The sequence below is a fragment of the Delphinapterus leucas genome, chromosome 4 (assembly GCF_059928025.1).
Source record: "Delphinapterus leucas isolate spDelLeu-1000000601 "Yukka" chromosome 4, BTC_Dleu_Yukka2, whole genome shotgun sequence".
NCBI classification, from domain to species: domain Eukaryota; kingdom Metazoa; phylum Chordata; class Mammalia; order Artiodactyla; family Monodontidae; genus Delphinapterus; species Delphinapterus leucas.
In genome coordinates this window covers 67,661,348-67,689,177 of record NC_143132.1, presented here as the reverse complement: position 1 = coordinate 67,689,177, position 27,830 = coordinate 67,661,348, and the positions used below count along the sequence as shown (strand labels likewise).

The 27,830-nt window shown below is 38.1% G+C and overlaps 3 protein-coding genes across 5 annotated transcripts in view; 1 reads left to right on the top strand and 2 right to left on the bottom strand.

Moving 5' to 3' along the window:
- The window catches only part of ILDR1 (immunoglobulin like domain containing receptor 1), a 113,252-nt gene extending 109,678 nt beyond the window's left edge, over positions 1 to 3,574 (top strand). Inside the window, 1 exon segment of the mRNA XM_089909992.1 lies at positions 1,448 to 3,574. Within this exon segment, the coding sequence (XP_089766118.1) occupies positions 1,448 to 1,633 (186 nt within the window). The 3' untranslated portion in view covers positions 1,634 to 3,574.
- The window catches only part of SLC15A2 (solute carrier family 15 member 2), a 40,726-nt gene extending 13,379 nt beyond the window's left edge, over positions 1 to 27,347 (bottom strand). Inside the window, exons 1-17 of one of the 3 annotated variants that reach the window (XM_022566207.2) lie at positions 27,210 to 27,347; positions 25,288 to 25,375; positions 24,543 to 24,684; positions 16,528 to 16,620; positions 15,335 to 15,434; positions 13,412 to 13,502; positions 13,049 to 13,126; positions 7,720 to 7,802; positions 7,216 to 7,302; positions 6,953 to 7,042; positions 6,687 to 6,731; positions 5,575 to 5,607; positions 4,760 to 4,848; positions 3,561 to 3,642; positions 2,856 to 2,990; positions 1,768 to 1,932; positions 1,568 to 1,614 (exon numbers count right to left, since the gene is read on the bottom strand). In XM_022566207.2, coding sequence (XP_022421915.1) covers positions 1,568 to 1,614; positions 1,768 to 1,932; positions 2,856 to 2,990; positions 3,561 to 3,642; positions 4,760 to 4,848; positions 5,575 to 5,607; positions 6,687 to 6,731; positions 6,953 to 7,042; positions 7,216 to 7,302; positions 7,720 to 7,802; positions 13,049 to 13,126; positions 13,412 to 13,502; positions 15,335 to 15,434; positions 16,528 to 16,620; positions 24,543 to 24,684; positions 25,288 to 25,375; positions 27,210 to 27,347 — 1,586 coding nt within the window. Of the gene's footprint in view, positions 1 to 1,567; positions 1,615 to 1,767; positions 1,933 to 2,855; positions 2,991 to 3,560; positions 3,643 to 4,759; positions 4,849 to 5,574; positions 5,608 to 6,686; positions 6,732 to 6,952; positions 7,070 to 7,215; positions 7,303 to 7,719; positions 7,803 to 13,048; positions 13,127 to 13,411; positions 13,503 to 15,334; positions 15,435 to 16,527; positions 16,621 to 24,542 lie in introns of all 3 variants that reach the window. The other 2 variants (XM_089909958.1, XM_089909959.1) reach the window with 2 other exon arrangements.
- The window catches only part of EAF2 (ELL associated factor 2), a 58,058-nt gene continuing 57,439 nt past the window's right edge, over positions 27,212 to 27,830 (bottom strand). The window contains exon 6 of the mRNA XM_089909990.1: positions 27,212 to 27,399. Coding sequence (XP_089766116.1) covers positions 27,311 to 27,399 — 89 coding nt within the window. The 3' untranslated portion in view covers positions 27,212 to 27,310. The remainder of the gene's footprint in view (positions 27,400 to 27,830) is intronic.

Here is a 27,830-nt window from a genome sequence, read left to right as displayed (position 1 = left end):
GCAGGGGCCTTTTCTGTTTTGTTTACTGCTATATGCCTAGTGCCTAGAATAGTGGCTGGCACATAAAAGGTACATGATGTATATTGTTAACTGTGTGAATAAATGAACTCACATGTAAGAAGCAATCAGTAGTCTTAGCTGTCCCTAACTTTTTCTTTCCTCAGGTATTAGCTTTTTATCTGCCACACTCTCACCTGATTTCAGCTGGGATGACACTATTGTGATCACCCATGGCAGTCCGAGTCTCCTTACTAACCTACCTTAGGTGCACCTAATTTCTTTCCATCTTCTAATGGTGTAATTCATCAACTGAGACTCCACTAAGAAAAATAATTATGTGTGTGTGTGTGTATATATATATATATATATATATATATATATATATGTATATGTATATGTATAAATACGTACCAGTATTTATATAAAACTGATACTTTATCCTCTTACAAATGAAGTCTGATTTGACTTATGCAAAACTCAGACTCCCAGCCCACAGTAGGTTGAGCTATCATTGTTTTGGGTCTGCAGATAACCCTGGACTCTTCCAGAACCATCTTTCTAGTCTTTTGAACCCGGGCCGCTAAATTGCTCCCTCAGTTTGGGTTTCTGGTAGCATTTGCATTGGTCCCTGGCCCATGGGATTAGAAGAGCAGTTCCCTCTAAAATCCTTGATATTGATTTCTGGACATTCAATCATCCTGCACTAACCTTGAAATTGCTCCCTTTCATCCTTCCTGGAGGTTCCCATTGCTCTCTGACCCAGGGAAGTCCTATCCTCATTGTTGTCTTACTTATTTTTGATCTGTTTACTTTTTCTGAAGCTGCATATGCAAAAGCAGATTATTATGACTGTTCCACCCTTCAGTGAAATTCAAACTTTTTATTGAAAGCTCTCCTCTAAAATGCTATTCTCAACAGCAACCATCTAATCTTGATGGCCATAGGCACATGCATCTGTCTATTTCATGTCAGATTCCTGCCCCAGTGAGCAGGTGACCCCTTCAAGGTTCCATTTCTGTAAATGTCCCAGGCTGTCTAACAAGACCTTCAGCCTTATCTAGATTCAAAACCAAGTCTTTTGACTTCAAGTGTGTTGCCTTTACTAAACCATGAGGCCCCTATAGGTTTATTTTAAATTTTACTTAAAAAACACAGTAACTATAGAAGATATTCAACTACCAATAACAAAGGGAGGATTATTTGCTTACTTCTAAATTTCTCTCTGGTGATCACAGAGAGGAAAGAATTCAGTTATTTTCCTAAGAGCAAGATAAGTGGATAAAATTCAGCAGAAGAGATTTATGTTGCAGAGCACAGGGGGCGTACATAAATACAGGGTCATCTTTGAATACCACATGAGAAAGCAAGCCAAAAGACTTGGTTTTGAATCTATGCTTCTCACTGCCCTGGGAAATGCCTTCTGACACTAATTCTCTTGACATTCTAGGAAGAGAATCCCTGTACAAGACAAGTAGAATGTGAAGTCTCTTCATGTGAAGCCCCACAGATCAGAAGAGACCCAAGATTCAAGAGAACAGAGAGGCCTGGGTCTCCTTGGCATCCAAACCTCATGGCTGTCATCCCATTGGTTGTTTTGTTTTCTTCATCCTTTACCTACAATAGAGGGAAGTAAACATCAGTTACAGCTGACAAGAGGGAACTGATAATCAGAAACTTTGATCATCATTCATATCCTTGGTAAGATATTGATGAGCCCAGTCATTGTACTCTAAGATAATTTGGAAACTAGGCCATTCCTCAACTTACCATCATGCTAGAAATACTTTTCCCATCTTCTCGAATGATCAGAGTGTACCATTTTTTCTCCTCCACAGAATGCTCAGTGTAGACAGACAAATTGTGATATTTCAGTTGGAAGTGGAAATTCTGGCTTTTTGTCTTCAGGTGGAGTTTGGAATAGTGTGGCATTTTCTATAGAATGAAGAGCCTGTCACACTCACCTTCTACCCCATCTTGGACATCACAATCTCATAGTAACCCAGGGCAGGTGACCTCATTAGATACTTTCAACATTACCCTTTAACCTAGTATTTCCATTTCTAGAAATATACCATAGGAGTAATTAGAGACTTGAATAAAGATTTATGAGTACGGATGTTCATTATAGAATTATGTATAATAACAAAAAAATTAAATACCTATAAGGAAATATTTTACTAAGCCATGTTATATCCACAGAATAGAATATTATGTATCCATTAAAATCACATTCTCAAAGTTTACCTAAGGGCATGGGAAAATGCTTATGATGGTTAATGTTAAAAAAAAATCAAGGTCAATACAGCATATAGTGTTTCAACACTTTTTCAAAATTTGTTTATTCATTTATACAAAAATGCTAACTATGATTATCTCCATGTGATGGATTTATAGGTGGTTTTTATATCTTTTGACATACTCCCCAATTTTCTACAATAAGTGTATATTACTTTTATTGTTTAAAAAATATTTTTAAATGAATATTTCAGAATATGTATAATATAGTAGTGAAAATATGCAAGCCAAACTCTTCCACTGGGTGTGTGTTACAAGGCAGTTTGAAATAATAACACAAATTACAACCTATTGAGAGACATTATGCTAAGCACTTTACATATAATATTTATCCTTACAATAGCTTATGACATAAAAATTATTGCCATTTTACAGATGCTAAAACTGAGGCTTAGAGATCAAATAACTTGTTCAGGGTCTTATAGCTAGGGAATGGCAGAACCAGGAATTGGACTGGGGCAGTTTGACTCCCCAAGTGCATGCTCTTCACCACTGTATTATGCTGCTGCCTTGGCACATAATCTGAATGTGTTTCTGATTCATTCAAGTCCATACGTCACCTGAAAGGATTTGACAGACTCTGCCAACAGAGAGTTGTTTTCATCTCCCAGCACTGTAACCTTCACCTCATTATCTGCCAGATTCAAGACTTGTAGGAAAATCTCTTGGGAATCTGGTTGGGGTGGGGCCATTTCCTTAGGACAGAGAACACATGTTAGAATTACCAACAAATAACCCTTCAGATACCATGAAAACACATACCTCAGTCCTTTCTCGACAGCCTAGCTGTCAGGAGGACACAGTTTCCTACCTCTAAAGAGCATTTGGCTTAGAAAACTCTGAAGGCAGTTTGGAGGGGGAAAACACCAGCTCAATATAGCAAGCACTGATGCCAGGTAACAAACTCCATGCCTTTTGACTGAGCTGTGGCCTCATACATCATTCCCTAATAGTGGCTATTCAATCTGCCAAAAGTTATTTGTTTGAGTGTCTGGTAAGCTATCTAAGAGATGGTTATATATCTTGGATACCGGTGTTTGGAAATTCCTTGACAATATACTCTGAATCACTCAGGTGGGAGGTGGGCTTCATTTTGCACTGCTGCTTTACCCCTGTATCTACTCATTGACCACAAACACGTATTATGCACCTTCTTTAAAACAGGTACTGTGCTTAGGGCCCAGGGAATCAAGATTGAACAAGTCAGAAAAGTGAACAAAATAGGTATGGTCCTGCCCTCATGGCTTAAGATTTATTGTACTCACATTAATTTTTATCTCTACAGTAGCAGCAACTGCAAAGGCCAGGCATGCTAGGATCATACCAACAGCCATTTTCCTAAGTGATCTATAGGGGAAAGAAAGAGACAATTATAGCTAAACTCTAGACTCTAAAGAATAAAATCTAAACCCCCTAAGCTTAGCTAATTTGGTCCCAATTACTTTTCAAAGTATTGCCTCCCCTTCATATAACCTTCTTTCTACTTTTACTTGAGTCATACTGAATTGTTCTCTGTAATGCACCAAATTTTTCCCTCTATCTTTGCTTATGATTTTTTATCCATTATGTCATAATAACAAAAATAATAGTAATATAGCCAGATTTACTGAACATTTACCATATACCAGTCACTATATATTATTACCTCCTTTTCCTCTCCTTCAGAAGTCTTTCTTGACCCTGGCCTCTCTCTTCCATCTCTGCATTTCCCTGGCACTTTGCTTTCCTTCTTAGGGCACTTAACATATTTCACCTTGTTGCAATAATTAACCTTGCACATTTTCTAGCTTCCTTACTAAAGAGTAAACGCCTTAAGAGCAAGATTTGTGCTTTTACATTTGCATAGCACTTGGTGCTGAACTCAATAAACTGCTCAATGAATGAGTAAATGACAAAAGGTCATCTGAATATGGTAAGTGGTTATCAAAAGGAAATTGCTATTAAATCAGAAATTAGAGAAAACTTAACACCCTCCTCTGTCAAACTTTACAAAAAATAACACTTCTATTTAGAAGGGGGGGAAAGCAGTAATTAGGGACAATTCTATCCCCACTCTTATGAGGTCCCCCATTTGTTTCATAGGGACAGTGGAAGATTTAAAGGGATTAGTTATCCTCAAAGGCTCTGGACTTCTTTGAAGAGGCAACTTTCAAGAACAAAGCAACAAGTTGGTTTAGGAGCCTAATCTCACATACTTTTTGACTTCCCATGAAGTATAGTCCTAACTCTTCAACATCACATACGTAAGTCTGCAGTAATGGCTTGGACTCTCTGTCATAAGAATTAATTAGATCTAATTCCCGTCCTTCAGTATTAACAGGCGTTTAATCTAACATGGATAAACAGAAGCAGAAAAATGATAAATCAAAACAAATCATCACTAAGTAGAAAAGATATTGACTCTTTATCATACTGGGCAAATGTTGAGTCAGTTTGGAGCAACACAGGCATAGTGAGCACTTACGTGAAGTTAATGCCACACTTGGAGACCAGAGGATAAATGACAAGGTCAAACAATGGGATGAAGATAAGAACCAAAAAGGGATTTAGTACCTGTAACACCATGGTAAAAGGGATTAGTTACAATGTTCTTCTATCATGAGTGTGAGCATGTGCTCTCATTTGCATGTGTGCACTCTCTCTCACATCCAAACACACTTTCATCATACTATGTACAGAATGATTCCACATCCTTCAGTCTCTTTACACCCAAGACTCTATTTCCCCTGCATAGCACATTATCTTCCAAATATCCCAAGGAACCAGTTTCACTCTGAACCTGTTTTTCTGTCAATCAACTGGGAGCTTTCCCCTCCCATTTTCACTTATCTTCTTCAGCACCACAGCCAAGGGAAAAATGTCATGGCCAGGAGAAAGGAATGAGAGAAGGAAGAATTGGGGATTGTTGAACAAGAGTTTAAAAAGATACCTGGGAGTCACCAATAAACAGAGATTCTGATTTTGTTGCTCACACAACAAAGCCTTATACTTTCTTTGACAATATTTCCATGATACTTGACATGGAAAAAAATCCAGTGCTTATACTTTCCCTGTGAGCTCAAAACTCAGTCTCCCTGGAGTTGATCAGGAGCTACTTACTTAACAGAGGATATGAAAGAGAAGTGTGGGGCTTAAAGAGAATATTTTCATTCCTATGTTTAGCTCTCCTCAGCATACAAGGAAAAAAGCATCAAATTATGGTTGGTAATCCTACTACTACAGGTAATGGTGTAGATGAGGAAAGAAATAAGTACCCGGGACTATAGAGAAGTCTCCTACCTGCATCTGGTCAGGCTGAAGCACAAAAAACCCCTGAAACATGATAACAAATCACATTAAGATGGTGGCCTAAAGAAAAAAAAAAGCCTAGATCAACCATCTTGCTAATTAGCAGGTGAGAAGCTTAAGGTAAAATCCATCAGGTCTTTGGTTCAGGATCACTATTATCCTTGTAAGGGTATGCCAGGGGTGGGGGGGGGGTGGGGGGGTGGGGGGGGAAGAGACTGGGAATGGCTTTAGGCTATGTCTCCTGAAGGCAGATGGGCTTAAGGGAGAATCTTATTTTCTGTTCACTATGCTTTCTTTAACTTGAAAGAGAATAAAGTCAGTGTGTTTTTTATTAATCTCAGTAACTGCAGTCGTAGGTGGTAATAATATGACAGACAAGACATCATGGTTAGGGTGAAGACTCCCACTGACACACAGTGTTTCTGAAGTTGTTCTCCAGGAGGTCAAAAAGAGGACAAACATGGTAAATCCTGGACAGCCAGGGGAAGGAAAAAGGTGAAATTATATTAAGCAGGCTCCAAACAGACTGGCATCATAAAACCCTGGCATCATTCCACCCTGCCCTCTTCACAACTGAGATGATAGAAAAACAATACAATAATCTAGGAAGTGGGAACAAATGAGAGAAGCGTTTTTGCCAATGAATGGAAATTGGAAAAAGAGGAAATAATGTTTACAAGTTTCCCGTTATTTCTGTATCCATGTACAAAATACCCCACCTCTGGGTCCTCTGCTGTTAGCCCTGCCTAAGAGATGGTGTCAATTGTGTTGTAGCAGCAATCAAACCTGCTGTTCCCTGGCCAGGCTTAGATGGAAGAAAACATCCACTTCCCCAGGCTCTATCACTTCATTTGCTATCCTCTCAATGCTTCTTTGTATACATTTAAACCTTTCCATCCTTACATTTCTGATTTCTAAAGATAAGATTCTGCTTTTTATTTCTAGATTTGCTTTCTTTATTTTGCCTACTCAGTATCTTCATGCTAAAGGCACATCTATTATGATCTTATGTCAGTTTTCAGGCAAAAACACAAAGAAATTTCTCCTTAATATGGATTATAAAGAAAATGATAGACTTCTCTGGAAAAATCTCTGCTACTCACCAAATTCCCATTCATCCTGGTGGCTTGCAAGGTCCATCGTGAGCCCTAGAGCAAACAGATGCTATTAAAAGAAATCCTTTTCTCTGAGAGGGAAGGGGCTGGAGGAAGGGGTAGCTTTCAAAAGAACTATTCTTTTTTTTTTTTAACATCTTTATTAGAGTATAATTGTTTTACAATGGTGTCTTAGTTTCTGCTGTATAACAAAGTGAATCAGCTATACGTATACATATATTCCCATGTCCCCTCCCTCGTGTCTCCATTCTTACCTGCTGATCCAAAAGAGCCCAGAACATGGGCAATGGGATATAAAGAAATAGTACCCTGGTCAGTGCTTTCACATCCATAATGAGCTGCCTCTGCAAGAAGGGGTGAGAAGGAACAGGCTGAATTGCCAGATAGGGTTTTCTTGCTTACAGTAGAAGTGGCCCAGAACAGTAAGAGAAGAGGTCAAATACAGCAGGAGGGAATCAGTTTGGACATTAGGAAAGACTACATGGAGGCATCAGATGTTTCTGCAGTTCCAACTTACTGGGTATTTCTCAGCTGCCCAGTCCAGCCAGTGCTCTCGCTTCGGAATGTCCGCAGAACGGTTCTTCAAACGGTTGGAAATGGCAAACTAGGGCAGAGCGTAGATATCAGAGGAGAGACCAAAAAAACATCCCCTGCTTTTTCCAATTCATTATCTCTTCCCTTAAACACACATAACTCTTAAGTGACTTACTCCAACCTTTTGATTTCATCAGGCATTGAATTTCAGAATATTTCAAATCTAATTTTACCTATCCTTATTTTCTGTTGGTAACATACATAACTACATTTCAGAAGACTTTTGCCCATTTTTAAAAATGATTACATTATTTTTAACTTAATGGTTAAGCAGAGGCACAGAGGGAAGACCGATTAATCTCAGTTTGCCAAAAGGCACAGTAGAGCAGAGGTCATTGAGAGAAGCCATGTTTGAAGGCCTATATGCTCAGCACAGCATCTCTTTCCCTTTGACTGAAAAAGGTAGGTAAACAATTCATGGACTTACCCAGATACATCTGACAACTTGAGTCACTATGTTTCCTTCAGGAGGTGGTTTTCTGTATATTTTGCTTCCCATTGCAAACACAACTGCATTTGATAGACAAATAAAGTTCTTAGCTTCTCATTTAGCACATTCAGTATGTAAACACTAAGGACAGAATGCTGAAATACAGGAGTAACTGGCACATCTCATAAAGGGAGGGAAATGACTGACGCTATCTGACTTTGGAGTTAGAAAAACTATGGGAGCCAAAATGGTCAGTGTTGAGACTTTCCTGTTATCACAGAAATGAAAGTCACCTTTGAATTCTCATTCTTCTTTCTTCATCTCTACATCTGACATATTAGGAACTTTCACTGACCCTCTGTCTTCAGTGCATTTCCTGCCTGCCCCCTCTTTTGCATCACCACTGCTGTGACTCTTGTGTAGGACCTCATAACTTCTACCCTGCATTATCAAAATGGCCACCAACTAGTTTCTCAGTCCTGTTCTCTTCTTCTTTTATCTGATGCCAAATTAAAATCCTTTTTCCAGGACCTACCTAACAAGCCCAAACTCCTGGCATGGAAGGCCTTCCCAAATTCATTATTATCCTGGTGGTTATTATTATCATTAATGATCTCTTGAAGATTTATTATTATATGTAAAGTGTTAGGCATTTTACATTCAGTACTGATTTAACCTGACAAAATATGTAATACTCTATTTTACACATGAAGAAATCAAGGATTAAAGAAATTAAGCAATCTGTACAAGAAAGTGCCAGAAACTGCATTTTTGACCTGAGGCCTGACTCAAGAATCTACACTCTTAACCACCATAAAGCACCTCATTCATTCATTCTTCCATTACACACTCTGCTAGATACTACTGGTAATAAAGATAAAAAAGAGGTGGCCCCTGTCTGCAATGGAGCTCCCCCTCAACCTACCACTTTCCACTTTACCTTTCATTATTCTCCATTTGGCACCTTATCCTCTAACCACTATTCATCATTCCTATGAAAAATTCTTTTCTGTTCTATTTCTGTTCTTGAGCTCATTCTCTTTCCCTCAACGCCCATCTTTATCCTTTAACCACATCTCCACAGTTATCTATAGGTGAATTTAATTTTCTTATTTTCTCCTTTATTTTACCAGCAATGAGATATTAGTTTTATAATTAAAAAAAAGTAAATTTTTTTCAAGTTTATTAAATTTAACTAAAATCCGTGAGAAACCTCCATCTTGGTACCCTCCCAGATGTACTTTCCTCCTGAATGGACTTCCCAGCTCTAGCCAGATGCCCCTCTAGTAGATCTTCTACCCAAGATGCTTTTCTCAGTGACCAGTAGCAATTTCCAATATCCTTACATCTAGAATGCCTGAATCACCTTACTTTTCTCTATCTTAACTTTCTAATTTCTCCATTCCTCTCAGTCAGATTCACTCTACCACTTTTTCTTTATTTATCCTCTCAGTTTTCCCAAAGCTTCTCCAAATAGCACCCTTTACCTACCACAGCCTTCTTACTGTTGATAGAAAAAATAGTTCAGAGAAAAGAATGCTAATCCTGGGAGACCAGTGGGCAGATAAAGAGGTATCTAGATAAGTGGAAGATTTTGGACAGGAAATAGACTGCTCTTGAAACTAAGAATGATCCTAGAAAGAGGCTGAAATTCTCAGGAATTCTGGTCTAAAAAGTGACAGTGAAGTGATAAAAGGAAGACCTTGACAAGTTCACACTTAAATTTCAAGGCCACTTAACTAAAGAAGCTGAGTAGGGACCTTGAGTTTCTCTACCATCTCCTCCCACTAGTAGATGTTGCCTCTTACTTCACAAAGAAGATAGAAGGCTTCAAATGAAAACCCCCTCAACTTCTTGCCACCAAATCTATTAACTTCTGTATCCACACCCATCCTCTCCTCTCTCCATTTAGGTGAGGGTGATTGATGTTCCTCCTCCTGTATAAAGGCAATTGTGCCATGTGTGCTTTCATACTGATTATACTGTTTTATCTTACATCTTCAACATGTTTCTTTACTGGAGTCTTCCTAATGACATTCAAGCATGCTCAACATCCTCTCTTGACTCCATGTCACCTTTCAGCTATAAATACTGTCTTCCCTTTCATCCCTCTTATTCACTTCCCAATTTACTCTAATTAGTCTCGAATCTCCACCAATCTACCACAGATGATATCATCAAATCAATGACCCTCTTGTCACTATATTTAATGGACATTTTCCACCCTTATCTTGCTTTCCCAGTCAGTAACATTTGTTACTCTGAATGAGTCCCTTCTTGAAATCCTCTTGGTAGCCAAGATAGAACAACTATCACTTTGGCCATTCCTTCTTAGTCTCATTTGTGGGTTTCCCCTCTTTGCCTGTCTTTTTTTGTCGTTAACTGTTGAACCCTTTACCTAATTCAAATACAAAATTTGACCCTTAACACATTTTTATTGTAAAGGAAATACAAGAACTTACAAGTAAATGCTGGCTTGTATAAAGGTATGCTCAACACTGAATAATCTCATTTAATAATATAAATACATAACAAAGAATTGACAATCTATATATTGGAGAAAATAATCATTATTAAGTTTTCATTACATTAAGACTCATTCCCATACAAATTTGAAACATTATTCTAAAGGTTTATGCCATAGAGATTGCCCCTTAATTTGATTCTGGCATTAATGAAATCACCCTGGTTCTCAAAATACGATTTTTGCCTCTCCATTTGCACTGTTTTTTTCCTACCTGGAGAGCCATTCCCCAACTTTTCTTTTGTGAATCTTTATTTGAATAACTTCAGTGCAACCTAGTTACTCATGTCTTTGCTGCACTTCCTTGTAGATATCTTTATTTCTGCACTTATCACAGTGAACAGAACTTCATTGTTCACTTATCTGTATCTTTACCAGGAAAATAAAATTCCTTGCAAATAGGTACCATAACTTGTTTATCTCTAATTCCTGGTGCTTAGATCATTTGACTGTCTTTTAAATACCAGTGTTCCTCACGGTTCTATCCTTGCTGTCTTTTTACTGTACTCTTATTATCTCTTAGTTATTCCATCCATTTTCATGAATTAATTGCTATACATATATTAATAGCTCCAGATCTTTATAGCTGAAACATTTCTTCTGAACTTTAAACCTGTATTTCCAAATAAATGTTTGATACTCCCAATTAAATGTTCCAAGGACATCTAAAATGTAACATGTCCAAAACTAAATTCATTAGTATTGCCCCAAACCTCTTCTTCCTTATTATCAGTTAATGACCCTACTATCCACCATTTGCTCAAGCCAGAGCCCTACATTCAATCTTGGCTTTTCTTCTCCCTTACTTTCACACATCTAATCATATCAAGTTTGTCAATTCTGTCAGGGCCAAGGAGGGTGAGCTACGTGAGGCACTCACCTTGAGCACAAAATTTAAGGGAGTACCAAAATTCAGTAATCAAGACAAAGGGTATCCTTGTCTCACCCTTAACCCATTTTTTCTCCACACTACAGTCAGAAATACCACTGAAAAATAAAAATCTAACCATCATTCCTCTATTCAAAATCCTTTTGAAGCTCCCTACTAGTCTCCTGATAAAGTTCTAATTCCTTAGTAGGTTAAAAGGCCCTTCATTATCTAGTTTCTGTCAATTTCTCCTCTCTATCTTTCCATTTATGCTCCAGGCAATTTGAATTCCTTTAAGGCCTTCAAATATGTCATACTATTTCTCATCTCCTTGTCTTACAGATACCGTGTCCTATTTCTGTTTCACTTTCAATCTTTTCTTTGATTAATCTTTGAATTAATTGCTGCTAATCCTTTAGGTCTTACCTTACACATCATTTCTTTCCTGACCCTCGAAGTCTTAGTCAGATATCCCTCCTATGTGTTCCTATAGCTTTCTCTGTATTTCACCAGCTGTGACAGTGATCATACTATATTGAAATTTCCTGTTTTCTTATCTGTCTCCCTCCTCCTGCTGGACCAAATAAATTATTTGAAAGCATGAATTCTGTAGCTATCTAATTCACCAGTGTGACCCCAAAACCTAGCACAGAATCTGACACACAAACGGCTCATTAAGTCAATGTCTATCAAATTAATGAGTGAAAAAAATCAAATGAATAAATTTAATTATAGTGAAAAGTCAGAGAACTGACTTATTAGTACCCAGAAAATTGAAGCAGCTGACTAATGATGACAGCTAACACTTATTTAACATTTCATAATTTATTAAACATTTCCATTACAGCATCTCTTTTGATCTTCATAATTACTCTGATATGTAAATAATATTATTGTGCAATGATCCAGAGAAAAAGACATAGTACTAATCAGAGGAAAACCAGGAAAATATTTGGCTTCAAAGGGAGAAGGAAGCAGAGAATGTATTATCACAGGGCTCCAGGAATTACGCATAAATTTCCTTGGAATTGGAATTGCAATCTGCTATAATAATATTAGCCCCCCCCCCAACCCCCGGTAGAAAATAATCAGATGGAACATTGAGTCTCTGGGCTCTTTATCCTCTATTGAGCTCTTTATGTGTTTGGACTGGATATCTTCCAGTGGGGGGTGTCACCCAAAGGCTCAGTGTGAGAACAGGTTTCCAGGTCAATGATTAGAAACAATCATGTCCAAGTTTCCCCTTAGGCTGTGTAAACTAAGCAACACACACATCCCCCTTCCACTTCCATTGCTGGGTTCCCTGTGGTAAAGAGAATGCCACTTGATCTAAGTTGCATCAGTTTCCCCCTACTTATCCAACTCCTCTTATTCTCTTTGCTTAAGAGCAAACTTCTTGGGAGCATTGCAGAGCAGGGCAGAAACGGCTAAACCTAGAAGCTACTTTAAAAGGCCCAACGAATTTTAAAAGTCTTTCAATTACCAGATAAATAACCATCAGATGAAATAAGCTAGTTCAAAAGGAAGGATTAATTATTTTCCTTGCTTCATTATATACTGTAGTGTAGATCAGTACATCTCAACCTTGACTACACATTAGAATCACCTAGATACTTAAAAAATTACAGATGCCAAGGCCTTATCCCACAGAGATCCTGATTTAATTAGTCCTACATAGGGTCCAGGGATCAGTCTTTCTTAAAGCTCTCTAGGAAACTTCTTATTAGTTATGTAACCTTGGGCACTTTTTTTTGAGGTTTCTGACTTTATTCAGTTAATTTATCTCCAACGTCTAGGGAAAACCCCTATAATAACACTTACCTAATAGGTTAGTGTGAGGACTGAATGAAATAGTTTGTGTAAAGTGCTTACATCACCCTTTACATGTGGAAGGCATCAGTGGCTATTAGTTTCCTTTGCCCCACTGCACTTACCAAGAGCTATCACCATAAGCAATCCTGGAACTCCAAAAGCCAATGCATAGCAGTCTTTCCCAAAACATTGCACATCTCCTACAAGAAAACAAAACAAAACAAAACAAATTGATCCTGAATCTTAAGTCTTTGATGTTCTATTCTGTAAGCTCAGGTTTTTGAGGTCATAGACATAGCCATCCTCTTTCTTCCCATCACCTAATCCACAATCCTTCTTTTGGGCCAGACAAAGCAAGGTTAAAAGAAATTCTCTCAGATTTTCAAACCCTTATAAAAGGAGAAGATGGACAGGAGGAAGCCTTGAACAGATTTCTGGCTGGCCTGAGTAAAGCTTATACAGAGTCCCTCAGAAAAGATACCAACCTCTCAGCATGGGTGTGACAAATGTAGAAATCAAGCTCCCTGCATTGATGGAGAGGTAGAAGACTGAGAAGTACCTAGTCCGTTCCTCTGCCTGAAAAAAAAAAAGGCCAAATCATCAGTGCAATATGCCTCCTAGCTCCACGCCCTACCTCACGTTCAGACTAAGCGAGAGGTACATACACAGAGACAGATTCAGGCACTGCCTCTGTGAATGTGTATGTGAATATCATATCAGATATTTTAACACATATCTCGCTGACCCCAGACAAACATTTCCCTATCTTTCAAACCCTAGTACAAGCATCTTTAACATTCTTTTACCCCTTTATCTTGGCAAAAATGATCATCTTGTACACTATGCCTATGTACTGTGTCCTATACATATCTATTCTAATATTAGTTTCTTTGCATTAAATGGCTGTTTCTTTCTGTAGGTTGAGTTCCTTTAGGGCAGAAATTGTATCTTATTATTTTCTGTAATCCCCACTAGCATAGTACCTGTTATACTACAGACAATAAATGTTTATTAACTGAATTTATTAAGTGATTGAGTGACTAAATTAAGTAACTGATTTTGTGGAATGTGTGGTAGGAATAGGACTAGAACATGGGACAGTGGAGTAAATTGTCTGTCAAACAGGATAATTTACCTAATGTTTATGGGAAGTCTGCCAAAGAGTATAAAAGGATGTCTGTGGGCTTGGAAATGGCTGGTGGAAACCTGGAGGTGGGTTTGTACTATTATTGAAATATCTTTGTGGAGCAGTTACAAAATGAAGCAATTTTCAAATACAGTTGCTGATGCTTTATTCATTGTGCACTTCTGTGCTTCATTCTGACACCCCAGATCTTTTCCTGACACATCAGCACAATCCTCATTTTCTATTTATGGTGTGTTTTGCTTCCTCTTCTGGTCCCCATTTAAACTCATTACACCAATCTATGGGTATAGTTCATTGTGCATAGAATCCCACTTGCCAGAGGTTGGTTATTTCTCCAACGTCAGCAAGCAATTATGATCTATGGACCCTCAGGCAGATAAAGAATATAAAATAACTCAAATGGTCTGAAGGGTTAGAGACATGAAGGAAGACAGGACACAGAGAAAGAACAGAGTGAAAACCCAGGAACATGGTAACCAGCTACAGAAGAGGGAATAATACATGAAGACAGCCAAAAAAGAAAACTGAGAGGAAAAAAAAGGAAGCTAGAAATGTTGGCTGATCTAAGAATAGACTACTTCCCTTGCCTAGTTGTCACTGCTTCCTTATACAGGCCCATTTTTACCTTTATTCATACTGTTTTCCCCTCCCACTGACAGTGGCAAGTATTTAGGAAAAGAAGGAATGGTCATCCAGACAGGTTCATCTAGAGAAACTCATTCTGTTTTATTCCAAATGGTCCTTTTCCCCTTTCATAGAATCTCAAAGCTAGAGATGCTTAAATCATCTCCGTACTACTCATCACCTCCCATTCCCAAAGTGATTACCATGTATCTTCTTAAGTACCTCAAGTGAGAGTAAACTCGCTACTTCCAACTATTTGAAGTTTTTCTTTCCATCAAGCCAGAAGCTAGCTTCCTATAGCTTTCAGCCATTGATCTTTGGTTTAATTACTGATATCCTTCAAATATCTATAGACAGCTAAGATATTCTCTTTAATTCTTATCTTATCCAGGCTATAAATATCTCCATTTCCCTCAACCTTTCTTCATAAGAGCATCTTTTAGTCCATCTACCATCCTGGTCACTTTCCTTTGAAATGTTGCAGTTTTTCCCTCTATTAATGACCAGTACCCAGCACTGAACACAGCTCCTCAGATATGATCTGACTAGTGGATCACTTCAATCTTGGCAAATGGTTACCTGCCGTTTGATGCCTGCTCTACATTCTTGAAAAACACAGAAATTACAGGACTCTTACATGTTTTTCTTCAAACTGGTCTCCACCAAAAGCTGCCACACAGGGTTTGATACCTCCTGTCCCCAAAGCTATTAGACTCAAGCCGACCATTGATAGGACTCTGAAATGGAGAGGTGAGAGTACTAACCATATTGATACTAAACACAACTGTAGAAATAAAATATAGAGCTACAAGAGAAAAAAAATGTGTACAAGGGCAAAGACCTCCTTCACATTTCTACACTGTGGGCATTTTCCATATGCCTTCAGTCCTAGGGGAGACTCAGGTACACTTATAATCCTTGAGTTTCTGCCAGAAAGTATACATTACATGGTGAGATTTGTCCCTGATAGTTTCATTTACCCCTTGTGCACAACAGATAGAAGCAGATACTGAAGGAACTCCAAAGTTAAAGCACTGGTTCTCAATCTTGTCTTAGTCAAAGGGACACTTCAATAGAATGACCTTGTGAACCCTTATCCCACATATCCTTAGTAACCACAAAATAAAATGTTAAACTAGTCATAACTAATAGGAGTAGTGTCACTGATTTCTGAGGGGACAAAAATAAGGAGGTATCTAATATTTATTAAATTTCAAATAAAATTCTTAACTCATTGGAAAATACACATATAGGCACAGTATAAACATGAATATGTACGACCTGCTTCTTGAACAACTCTAATCTTCTCTACTGACTGAACCAACAGACATCAGAATCTATCAAGAGTCTCTGGCATCATAAACATCAAGAGCTTAATAAAGAGGGATAGAGAAACTAGAATATATGGAACTACACATAAATGGAAATAATCCAAGCTTTGAAAATGAATTCTACAATGTATTATAAGGAAATATCACAGACAGTTTTTTTTAACTCTGGTAAAGGTACAATGTGTGGATGGGTGAATAGGTGAGGGAATATGGAGGGCATGAAGGTTTTAATGTCTTCAAGCACATGAAGTTTTTATCAAAAGGATACTAACTGGGCATTCTAGTAGTCCCCAAATATTTAATAAAAACAAATGAGCTCACATAAAGCAGGAGAGTCCAACTGGTCAAAGTTTTTTCCTTAACCAATTTGGTATTAAAACAGATTGGAAAATAAAGGGACATTGGTAAGAAGACAGAAAAACATCTGTAATGAATGTGTGAGACATTTACCTGCCCAATGGAGGAAAAGTGGTTTAGTTTATTCCATGATTTTACTCACGTGTGTAACATTTGTCCCCCCAGTATTGGTAAGGCACCCATGGACTTGATCACATGGCCAAGCACATACACCAAGGAGAGATAGATGATTGTCCTGTTGAGAGAGTTAAATCAGTCAGTCTACAAACAGAATTCAGAGATTTGAGTAATTACAGACTCAGAGTTCATACTGTTCTCAGTGCCAGGATAAATGGAGCGGCAGGAGGAGGGGGTGGAGGAGGAAAGAATTACCTGAGATATGCAAATAGAAATAATAATGGTGAATGAAACAAACAGTCTAGAAAAAGAGACAGTAACTCTTTACCCTGTAGTGTTAGAGATAATGGACATTCCTTTCTCATACCTGCTCTCTCTTTTCCCTCACTAACCCCACACAAACACAGAGTACCCCTGATCTTGTGTAGATATGTCATGACCAGGTTGGAGTTGTAGCCAGCGATAATGTTTTAAGTAAGGAGAACCAGAAGAACAGGATACTTTGACCTGAGGTTTCTTCCAAGTAATGTCTTTGGCTCTAGAAATCCATAAGGGTCAAGAAAGAATGTCACATAAACAGGAAAAAAGGGATGGTTAACACAAAGAACTTTCTCTAAACACAATCACTGGGATATATAGAGAGGTAAAGGGCTCTCAGGTTCAGTCTGAACACTTGGGTTAATTGTAATCCCCACCACAGTTTCCTCATGGACAATTTCCCAAGGGTAAGAAAGGAACCAGGGTCTTTGAACAGACTTTCCAGTGATATAGCTCATGCAGTTGATAGGGACTTGTTGTTATGCTGTTTTTTCAAAAAAATCTGAATGACAAACAGGAAGTAGAAGAGTGAGGAATTCCAGTAAGAACATATGTAGAGATATACACACTGAAACATGGCATACTACCAAATATACAATGTGTATTATTTGTATTAGGACACCAGTATTCTCTCTATATATAAGTAGAATATTAATACTAGAAGGAACCTTGGAAATTATATAGCTTACTTCTGTGATTTTGAAGTGTTATATGCTAATGTGGAATATAAAGAATGGAATGAAGGTAGCAGAGAGAGGCTGGAGATGTCAGAAATCTCAGAATGTGGATTTCTCATTCTAAATGCCTAATCTTCCTAGGTTGGCTCTCCAGGGAAGGGATCTTAGAGGGTTTATAATGGGAAGCAGGGGATAAGAAAGCTGAGTGACTAAACCAGGGCTAATTAATATTAGGGGAAGGGGCAGCCTTTTCCAAAAGGCCTTGTAGTGTCTTCTGGAGAAAAGTTTCCTTCATTGGAATAAAAAGAATGAATAGAAAGAAAGGGAATAAAAAGGGACTGAAAAAAAGGCCAAAAATTATGAACACAAAATAGATGATCTATGCTAAATCATCACAGAGAAAAAACAAAAGGAGTCTGAGCTGGAGTGATAGTCTGCGTTGGGAGAACAGGGCAATATCAGGTTGTTGGACTAAATGAATGAGAGAAGTGTAAGTGCCTTAAAAGGAAAACAGGCAACCTTCTAGGTGAAAGATTCAGGGAATTAGTCTAGAATGTGAAGAATATAAGACAGGAAGCTAATGGCAGAGAACTTTAACAGAAGGAGAGAGAAGTCAAGAGAGACTTGGAAATGCTGCATTTGAAATGGAGTCATTGGGGTCATTACAATCCCAACCACAGGACACAGATCTGTTTTAGATAGACTTGACCAATCTTCCATTTGCAAATGAGGAAAGTGAAATCCAGAGAAGTCAAAGGATTATTTTTAAGGTGACATTCCAATTAGTATTAGGATTAGGTCTAGAACTTCCACTTTCTTACAGCCCAGCATTCCTTCAATTTTATCATGAACAAGTTAATGTGGAAAAAGGAAAGGGAAGAGAAAGAAGTTTTAAATTTTATTTAACTGTAAGAATATCAAAAGCCAGAGACATTTTTAATTAAAGCTTAGGAACTGAGAAGGAGTATGTGCAGTAGGCATATATTATTATACATACTTCCTCTGATGGCAGAGGAAGAGACCTAGCATAAAGAGGGTCAGCTCTGATGAGACAAAAAAAAAAAAATAGTGGGGGAAGGACATGCTATAGACACACTCAAAAAAACCCCAGAAATTGTAGAGAAGACATCCAAAAGCATATTTGGCAATAAACACATTTAAGAGAGTGGCTTTTAGTGATTGCCATGATCAGGAGTCCAGAGTAGTAGGCACAGGTCACAAGGTAAAAACCAACACTAGGGACTATGACTAAAAATGTTATTCTCTCTTAAAAGCAGCTAAGCATCAAAAATTGCATCTGAGCATGTAATTAACCCTCTCAGTAGATGTTTATAGAAATAATAAAAATCCAGTGTCCATGCTTAAAAATTTTCTTTTCCACTGTATATCCACTGGCTACTCTTTCCTGTGTGTAGCCCTGAAGGAAGGTTCACCTCTTTCCTGACATAGCGAGTTCCTTATACAAGAGTCAGGGACCCTGGGTACCCATTTTCTCTTAACAAAGCTATGATTCTGTGACTGCAAACAGAGGAAGCACTTTTAATAGAAGTTGTTTACTAAATTCAGATGTTTCTAATGTTATAGGATGTTTTTCATCCTGAAGATAACATCTGAAGAAAAGGAGAGGAGTTTTAAATACTTATATTCTTATGTTGCTGTCATCATTGTTTTTGTACATGTGAGCTCACACACACCCTGATAGAACAAGTTACTCATGTTTTCTCCAACTCACTTTCTCTCAGAAAGAGATACCAATTCATCCCCAAAGAGTTTTGTTATTTAAAAAGCAACCACAGGGCTTCCCTGGTGGCAAAATGGTTAAGAATCCGCCTGCCAGTGCAGGGGACACGGGTTCGAGCCCTGGTCCGGGAAGATCCCACATGTCACGGAGCAACTAAGCCTGTGCACCACAACTACTGAGCCCATGTGCCACAACTACTGAAGCCCATGCACCTAGAGCCCGTGCTCTGCAACAAGAGAGCCACCGCAATGAGAAGCCCGCTCGCCGCAACTAGAGAAAGCCCGCACACAGCAATGAAGACCCAACACACTCAAGATAAAGATAAGATTGGAGCTGATTTCTTTGATTTGCTTTAGTGTTTTCATGGCAGGAAATGCTTTCAAATCATTTTCTGTGTGTAATCTGAATGCAGGTAAAGAATTCCTCAATTTGTCAGAATGCTAGTTAAATGTAATAATAATTTGTGTAACCTGCTGTGATACTAAAGTGGCTAATGACAGTCACTTGGGTTTCCAACCAGGAAGGGTTTGTTTTAATGCACATGTCTAATTTAAGAAGTTCACTGCTTTATTATCATGTAATATTGTCGTTTGCTTGAAATAGTGCAAAGCAAATAGTTGGCTGATCACTCCTTAAGAATTTATGGTTTCTTGTAAAATCAACAGAGAATCTATTTCCAAAGAAAGAAATATCAAAATTAAGTAATAATTTAAAAATTTACGGGGAAAGTATCTCAGGCAACTCATAACAATTCCTAAATGTTTTTTATTAGTCCATGACGTTTTCACAGTAAGAAAGGCTCTAAATTTATAGATAAATGCTGGGCCTGCTACCTTAATATGTGAGTGTGGTTGCCCTGGATGCAGTGCAGAGGATACACAGAGGTGATAATTTCGTGCTCCAAGAGAATTAATGGTGGAAAGTTACACGATGCTCAAATAGCTCCTTCCTTAGGAAAAAGGAAACTATCCAGAAAGTCACACACCTAGCAGAATCTATTGGAACCTTGGGACTTAGATATTTTTATAATCCTATTTCTTTTTCTATAGAGCTTCAAAACATCATCTTTGTTCAAAAAGAGGAAATATTTTCTTTACTATAAACGGACAGAACTTTTCTCATATTTTCACAAATGTTGGTGTTCTTCTATTTCAGGAATTAATTAAAAATGTTGTCATCAAATAAAAATTCCCATATTATTTAAATTTTTTTTTTTTTGTGGTACGCGGGCCTCTCACTGTTGTGGCCTCTCCCGTTGCGGAGCACAGGCTCCGGACGCGCAGGCTCAGCGGCCATGCCTCACGGGCCCAGCTGCTCCACGGCATGTGGGACCCTCCTGGACCAGGGCACGAACCCGTGTCCCCTGCATTGGCAGGCGGACTCTCAACCACTGCGCCACCAGGGAAAACCTAAAATATTTCTTTTATTATTATCAAGTGTCAAAGGTAATCAAGGCTATTACTCTTGAGGCACAAAGCAGATGTTGACATAAGAATGCTCTTTGTCACTACCCCTTATTGTCGTATGCCATGGTGCCAGTGATGTCTCACCCTAATCCCTGGAACCTATGACTATAATGAGATGTCACTTCTTTAATTATGTTATATTATATGACACAATTGACAGTAATATAGTGAGATTAACTAGATGAGCCTGATCTAATCATATGAGCCCTTAAAAGCAGAGACTTTTCTCTGGTAACAGAAGGGGAAGAGATTCAAAGTTCGAGAAGGGTTTGATACACCATACTGATAGCCTGAATATGGAAAGAACCATGTGTCAAGGAAAGGGGACACCTCCACCTGAATGATGGCAAGAAAATAAGCACCTACAATGACAAGGAAATGAATTCAGCCAACAACGAATGAGGCTGGTGGTAGATTATTACCCAGAGTCCAACCTAGGAGACACCCAGACCTGTGAGCCAACTGACTGCCTCCAACTTCTCACTTACAGAATTGTGATATAATAAATGAATCTGGTTTTAAGCCAAAAATAAATAAATAAATTTATTTTAAAAAAGTAGCTGAAGTAGAGATTAAAAAAAAAAAAAGCAATCACAATACCCACAACAAAATAAGTCATCTTCACACCTGCCCACACCTACCTCAGTCTTGTGCCTACATTTGAGTATCTGAGGGTGAATAAATTTATTAATTGAAACACTTGCTGTGCTGTGGGCCTGTTATGTACCAGGCACTGTTCTAGGTGCTGTGGATAAAAATATAAATGAGACTTTGTCTTCTAAGTGTCTGAAGAAGGTATTAGATTCATATACAATAGTTATGATAAGACAGAGTTTGGTAAATGTCACATGAGGGTAAAAAATAAGGAGTTCAGAGAACTTTAGATTACTTCTGGCTAGTAGTGAAAGGTGAGGGGCAGAGAATACTCCACTGCATAGGTGGAATTTGAACTGAGCCTTAAAGGGTTTGGACATAGAAGGCTGGGGAGGAAGGAGATTCCATGAAGTAGAAACTATGCAAACAGACATGGAAAAGAAATGTCCCTGTTTATCATTAGGTAAGTATTAGTATTTGGTTTTTCTCTAGTGTACATTTTTGAAAGGGAGTATGATAATAAGAGCAGAAAGGTAAGTTGGATGAGATTAGTAGACAGTGTGTTAGCAGAAATTTTTGAGCAGAGTAGTAATATGAACAGAGATTTCTTTTAGGAAGATTAATTTGACAGTAGTGCATACACTCAATTGTGAACAAAAGATATGGGAAGCAATGAAAACATCATATATGTCCATTTCAATAGCCCAATTTAGAGGCTAATGAAAACCAAAACTAGAGTAGTGGTGATTGATGGCCATGGGATTCAGTGTTGAGGAGGGAGAATGTGAGAGAGATTATAGAAATAGAATTGGCAGAATTTGAAAACTGATTGGATGTGGGAGTATAGGAAAGCTAGGAGAGAGGATAAGGTGGAATATCCAGGAGATGAATGCTAACATGCAGTTATAATGCATAAGGGCGCTTGAGTGACAGGTTAAGATTACAGAGTTTGAGGAGCCATTAGCATATAGGTAAAACTGACACCGCAGAGCCTGCTAAGGGAGAATCTGGAGAAAGGGAAGAGGGTAAAAGGTATACACTGGGGAAATGCCTACATTCAGGAAAGAGTAAAGTAAACAAAAAGCAAAAGAAAAGCCAAATGAGGAAGAATCCAAAAAAGTAAAAGAACCAGAAAATACAGTGTTAGAGAAGCCCAGGAAGTTTCAAGAATTTAGGAGTGATAACAGACTAAAATGTTAAAACATGTTCAAAGTGAGTAAGAATTTAGAAAAGACCACTGGGTTTGATAACAAAGAGATCATTACCAGTGATCTAAGAGAGAAGAATTTCAGTAGGATAAAAAGATGACATACTATATATTATTTCACTTACCGTAATCTGCTTTGTATTAAAGCTAGTTGAATATGAACACCATGAAGCAGGTATTATGTCTTATTCATCTTTTTATCCCTCATGGTTCTTTGGACAAATACAAGTTGCTCAATAAACATTTACTGAATTAAACTCGATCAGCTTAAGTTGAATCTAATTGGATTCTACTGCACTGCATTACATTACTCTACCCTAAGGAGTGATAATGAAGAGTGAGAAAGGAAGGCAACAAATAATAAGTGATTCTTTTAAAAATCTGAAGGTAGTGGTAATAAGACAAAGAAGATAGAAAAAGAAAGGTTAACAATAATTTTGTTTGTTTAAAGGTCTCATATTTGCCCTTGCTTCTAGGTACAGGACAAGAGTGTCTCTGAGGAAGAATTTGAAGGAAAGAGATGGAGGTATTGAGGGTACAAAGACACCAAGGAGAGTGATCTAGGTGACGGTGATACATTTGTAAAAATTCATCCAGCTGTACATTTAAGACTTTTGGATTTGTGTACTTTATGTAAGTTATACCTCAATAAAAATAAATTCAAAAAAAATTAAAAGTACCTCATAAAGGATTGAGATTGAGGGCACAAGTGGAGGTTGCTAAATTTCCTCTGAAATCGTCAGGAAGCTATTACTTACCAAATCTCAGATCTATACTTTTTCAATCTTAAAGGAAGTCATTTTAAAAATAAATAAAATTACTACATGATATATGTGAGTCTTTTATTCTATAACTGAATGAAGACTATATACCATGGTTTATACTTTCTTTCTGCACATAGTGCCAACCCTCTATCTGGATGGACTCGGTAACTACTACTACATAAGGAGCAAACATAGATCTCAGCCACCTGCCATACCTTTCCCAAGGCAAGAAACTGTGTTTAGTACTAAGTTGTGGTTGTAGCGCTATATTGGGTGCTGATTAAAAACTTTAGAAGAATGAATATATCTAGGCCAAAGTGAGATAGAAACCAAGGATTCCTTGTGAACACTAGGTCCACAAGAAATCCTGAAAAAATATTCCACGGTTAAATAAGTTTGGAAAATACTACATACCATAACCTCCTCTTGGATATTTTATAGTATGAGTTCACAAGTTAAAGGCTGTAAGAAGTCATGCAGTAAAGATACCTTTTTAGCTTTATTCAGCCTAGCATTTTCCAAACTTATTTGACTATGAGAGCTTTATGTTCCCATATAACATTCATTAGATCCTATACAACCAATTTTCAACAGAATGCAGTTTGAGAAATGCTAATTTAGACAATTCCATAGATGACAAGTCCACAGAAAATACCTGAGTGATGGATATCTAAGAGCCATCTCTAGCCCATGAGGATGATGTTATAGGGGACAAAAATAACACTATCCCAAACATATCTCTTGGTGCTATTTTCAGGGACTTAAAAGATACTGAACTGAATAGACCATTAGTCTAATTCATGAAGATATTTATTATATTATTAAGAAATAAACTACAGAAGGTTAGAGAAGAGAAACAGACGGTAAAAGAGCTAAAAAGAGGGATTCATAAGAAGACAGTAAAAGTGTTGGGATGACTCAATCTAGAGAAGAGATGGATAGTATATCAAATAACTACATTGAATTATAAATTTTCTTGTGGGTAGCAATCTCTATCACCTGAGATCAGAACAAGAACTAGTCTTAAATTACAGAATGGAAGATTAAAATTAGATAAAAGAAAAAAACCCTGCTGACAGAAAAGGGTATAGAAATATTGGAAAAACTGATAATGAAGAGACAAAACCTTTCTGTATTGTCAGTCTGAGAGAGATTCTTATTTGTCATGGATGACATAAGCACGTTCTTGCTTGGAAGCAAGAGGCTAGAAGTGATAGTCTCTGCACAATTAATATGTGCAGCTTCTTGGACTGTGACCTCCCATCATCCTTACTTGAATTTTCCCAACCATGAGTCAGCAATGGCTGCTCCCAGGATGGGAGTGAAATAACAGAGGCTGCTGAAGGCATGGTATACAGATGTGGAAGTGTCTTCACTCCAGTGCAGGAAATACAGGAAATACAGGGTCAGCACAGCTGAAGCAAAAAAAGAGAGACAAAACAAAATAGATGCATTAAAATGATTTATGGAGCAGAAGAACATTTGATATGGTCTTTGAAGTTGATCTTGACCTTCAACACTCCTATCAGTGAAGTGATGAGGGGTGATTGCTGGGCAGTAGAAGCAGGGCCCCTTGGAGTTGTGGGAGTAAATGGGGCTATGCTTAGTATACAAATGCAATACTCCTCCCTTCAGTCTATGTGTGCATAGCATCATTTAGGCCACTCCAAAAGATAACATGGGGCTTCTAATATCCCTTCCTTCTCCTTCCCAGCAATGATATAACCCATAGACGCGAGGAACAGAAATGAAGAATGGAATGTCGATGATGAGAGTTTTTCCACTTATATTTTCATAGGCTGTGTTCTGATTTCCACTTGGCCTTTCTGTTCTTGGCCTGTATGAGTTAGTAGGTGAAATCCCGTGAGGCATTTTTTGGAAGTCTTCACCAAAGGAAAGGACCAATTGGATGAAGGCAGAAAGAGTAGATAAGGGAAATAAGTGCATATGAGATAGGTTGTTACAAACATGGGGTGAGAGTGAGTGGAGAAGAGTAGGACTCAGGGACACAAAATTACCTTTCATGCCATAATAGGAAAAGCGCTCACAGAATTCATTCACCACAATGAAGACAATACTCAGTGGATAGTTGGAGCCACAGATTTTCTAAGAAACAAAAAGGCAATGGTTCAAGCATGAACTATATTTCCCTGTTTAAACCATTAGATTGCTCCACAACAGAAAAAAATCATTTATTTTAAGTTGCCATGATAGGTCATGTGAAACAATGGCCCCTGCTTTTCATGAAACAGCCAGTATCACACTAAAAGTGCTTGCACCGCTGATTTAGCAGTGAGAAGCTATTCTGAATATTACTTTGTTCCTCAATTCATTTAACATGAAACTGCTCAGGCATTCCTTGATACTAGACACCAGGACCTGTTCATCTTCCCACAAGTACTAAATGAAAAGCCTGGGGCTCTGAGTAGGAGAATAATCATACTTATTTTCAGGAACAGAACAAAGAGTTGGCCTATGGAGCACTTGATGTCCAGGCAGTCACACTCACATGTCAGTATCCTGCTTAGCTCCACTGTGCGGATTAACCTTTCTGTTTCCACTTGCCCCATTCACTGTGCTGGGAAAAATCCTAGCAACATGAAGGTTTCCCATTCAGTGGCTACTGAAGCCAGGCACAGAGCCTAGTACAGATTGCTAAAGGTAAGATGACTGATCACCTTGACCTTGGGCAGAGAGTTCTTAAATCTTGTCAAATTAAATGGCCATTCTTTCTATGAAAGAGAGATTCTATAACATTTACATGCTAATCCTTTTGGGCATTAAAAGGACTATGCTATTTCATGCACTGTATCAGTCAGAATAAAAGGAACATCATGTATTATTTCAAATCCTTACCCATTATGATAGCCCAGTCAATATGAGAGGGGGATGGAGATATGTGTTCATATCGAATCTTATCATGAGATTTTTATTGCCTTTTCTTATTCATAAGATGTACGTACATCTTTGTAAGCAGCCTCAAATTCTTTGGGACCAGAAAATGTATAACTAAATAAATTAATGTATTCATTCTTTTATCCACATGGATATATAAAAACAACCCTCCAAAATATTAATATACATTAACATATGATAAAAACTTGCTTCGAAGACAATATGAATTAGTCTTATTACCTTCCCAGCTCACAGCTCGAGAATCATGCAACCTGAAGTTTAGTTAACACATTTCTACTAGCTATGTAACACTGTCACTGGCTGTGTTAACATACTGATCCAGGCCATGTCACTATACTTGGCTTTATACTTCAGTTTTGTTATTCCAAAGAAACTACCACCTCTAGAATACTACTACAGTTACCTCTTTGCCTGTAGTAAGAATTCAGTAAATACTGGCTAGTATGTCTGTATCCTCTCCATTTACAGGATTTTGATATGAGGATTGAATAAGAATTGGCAAGTGCTTTAACAAGTGTATAAAGTAAAACATTATTATTACTTCCTTGTTTCTCTGTCCTTTCTCCCACTGTAAACTGGAACACAGTAACAGAAACTAGATCTATTCTAAAACTTCTCTTGGTGGTCAGCATAGATTCTGTGCACAGGGGAAACTAAGGGCTGAGATTTTTTTTTTTTTGGTGAAGAAAGAACAATCACACACAGTTCTCCAGAAAGGAGTACTTGCCAAGTTTCCCTGGACATTCAAATTGCTTTTTTTCCACCCCAGAGAAACTCAGAATATACAATGAAATATAGCCAAGTCCTGGATACCAACTGAAGAACTCTACCTCTTTCTGCTGCTTCCTCTCCTAAGTTAAAGGAAACTTCTGTTTAGGTTTGGTTTACAGGTTAATTCTAACTCCAAGAGAGAATAGTTTTTAATACTCTAACACAGCTCAGCGTGAAGCTCCAGGGGCCAAGGAGGAGAACCAGAGGAGTAAGTCTGTTCCTACCAGAGACAGAACTGAATCTGAAGACTCACCGGAGATGGCTTCTTTGGAAAGCTGGGGGGTCGAGGTGGTACCTCTTCAGGGGAGACAGGTAAAAAAGGAGTTTCCTTGAACTCATTTTTCTGGAAGAGATTCATGGCTGGCTCCTTACTCTCTCTCTCTTCAAGCATTTGGCTTCGGTAGGCAGTTGGGACAGCTGCCAGGCTACTGTGAAAAGGGGGACTGGGAGGGGAAGAGGGGGTGGCTTCAGCAACTAGGTTTAACCCTGTGGGTGTCAGGCGTCAGCAGCCGCGTGTAAAGCAGAAAGCTACAGAGAAAGGAAGGATTGGGTCTCAGAGACTAGTTCAAAAGAACATTTAAGTCACAGGGAAGTGAGAATAACACATCATGGGATGAGACAGTATAATGCTGGAAAATTTCAAATGAGTGAAAATTAGTTAAGAACACAATGCCTGGAGCATAGCTTAGAGCAGATTTTGAAATCGATTTCAGGGTAATAATAGCTACCATTTATTGCACACCTATTGTGGGGAAGGTTTATACACACACACACACACACACACACATATATATCTACATGTTCTAATTCTTACTACTATCCCCATTTTATAGGAACTAATGTCCTAAGAGGTTATGTAATTTGTCCAAAGTCA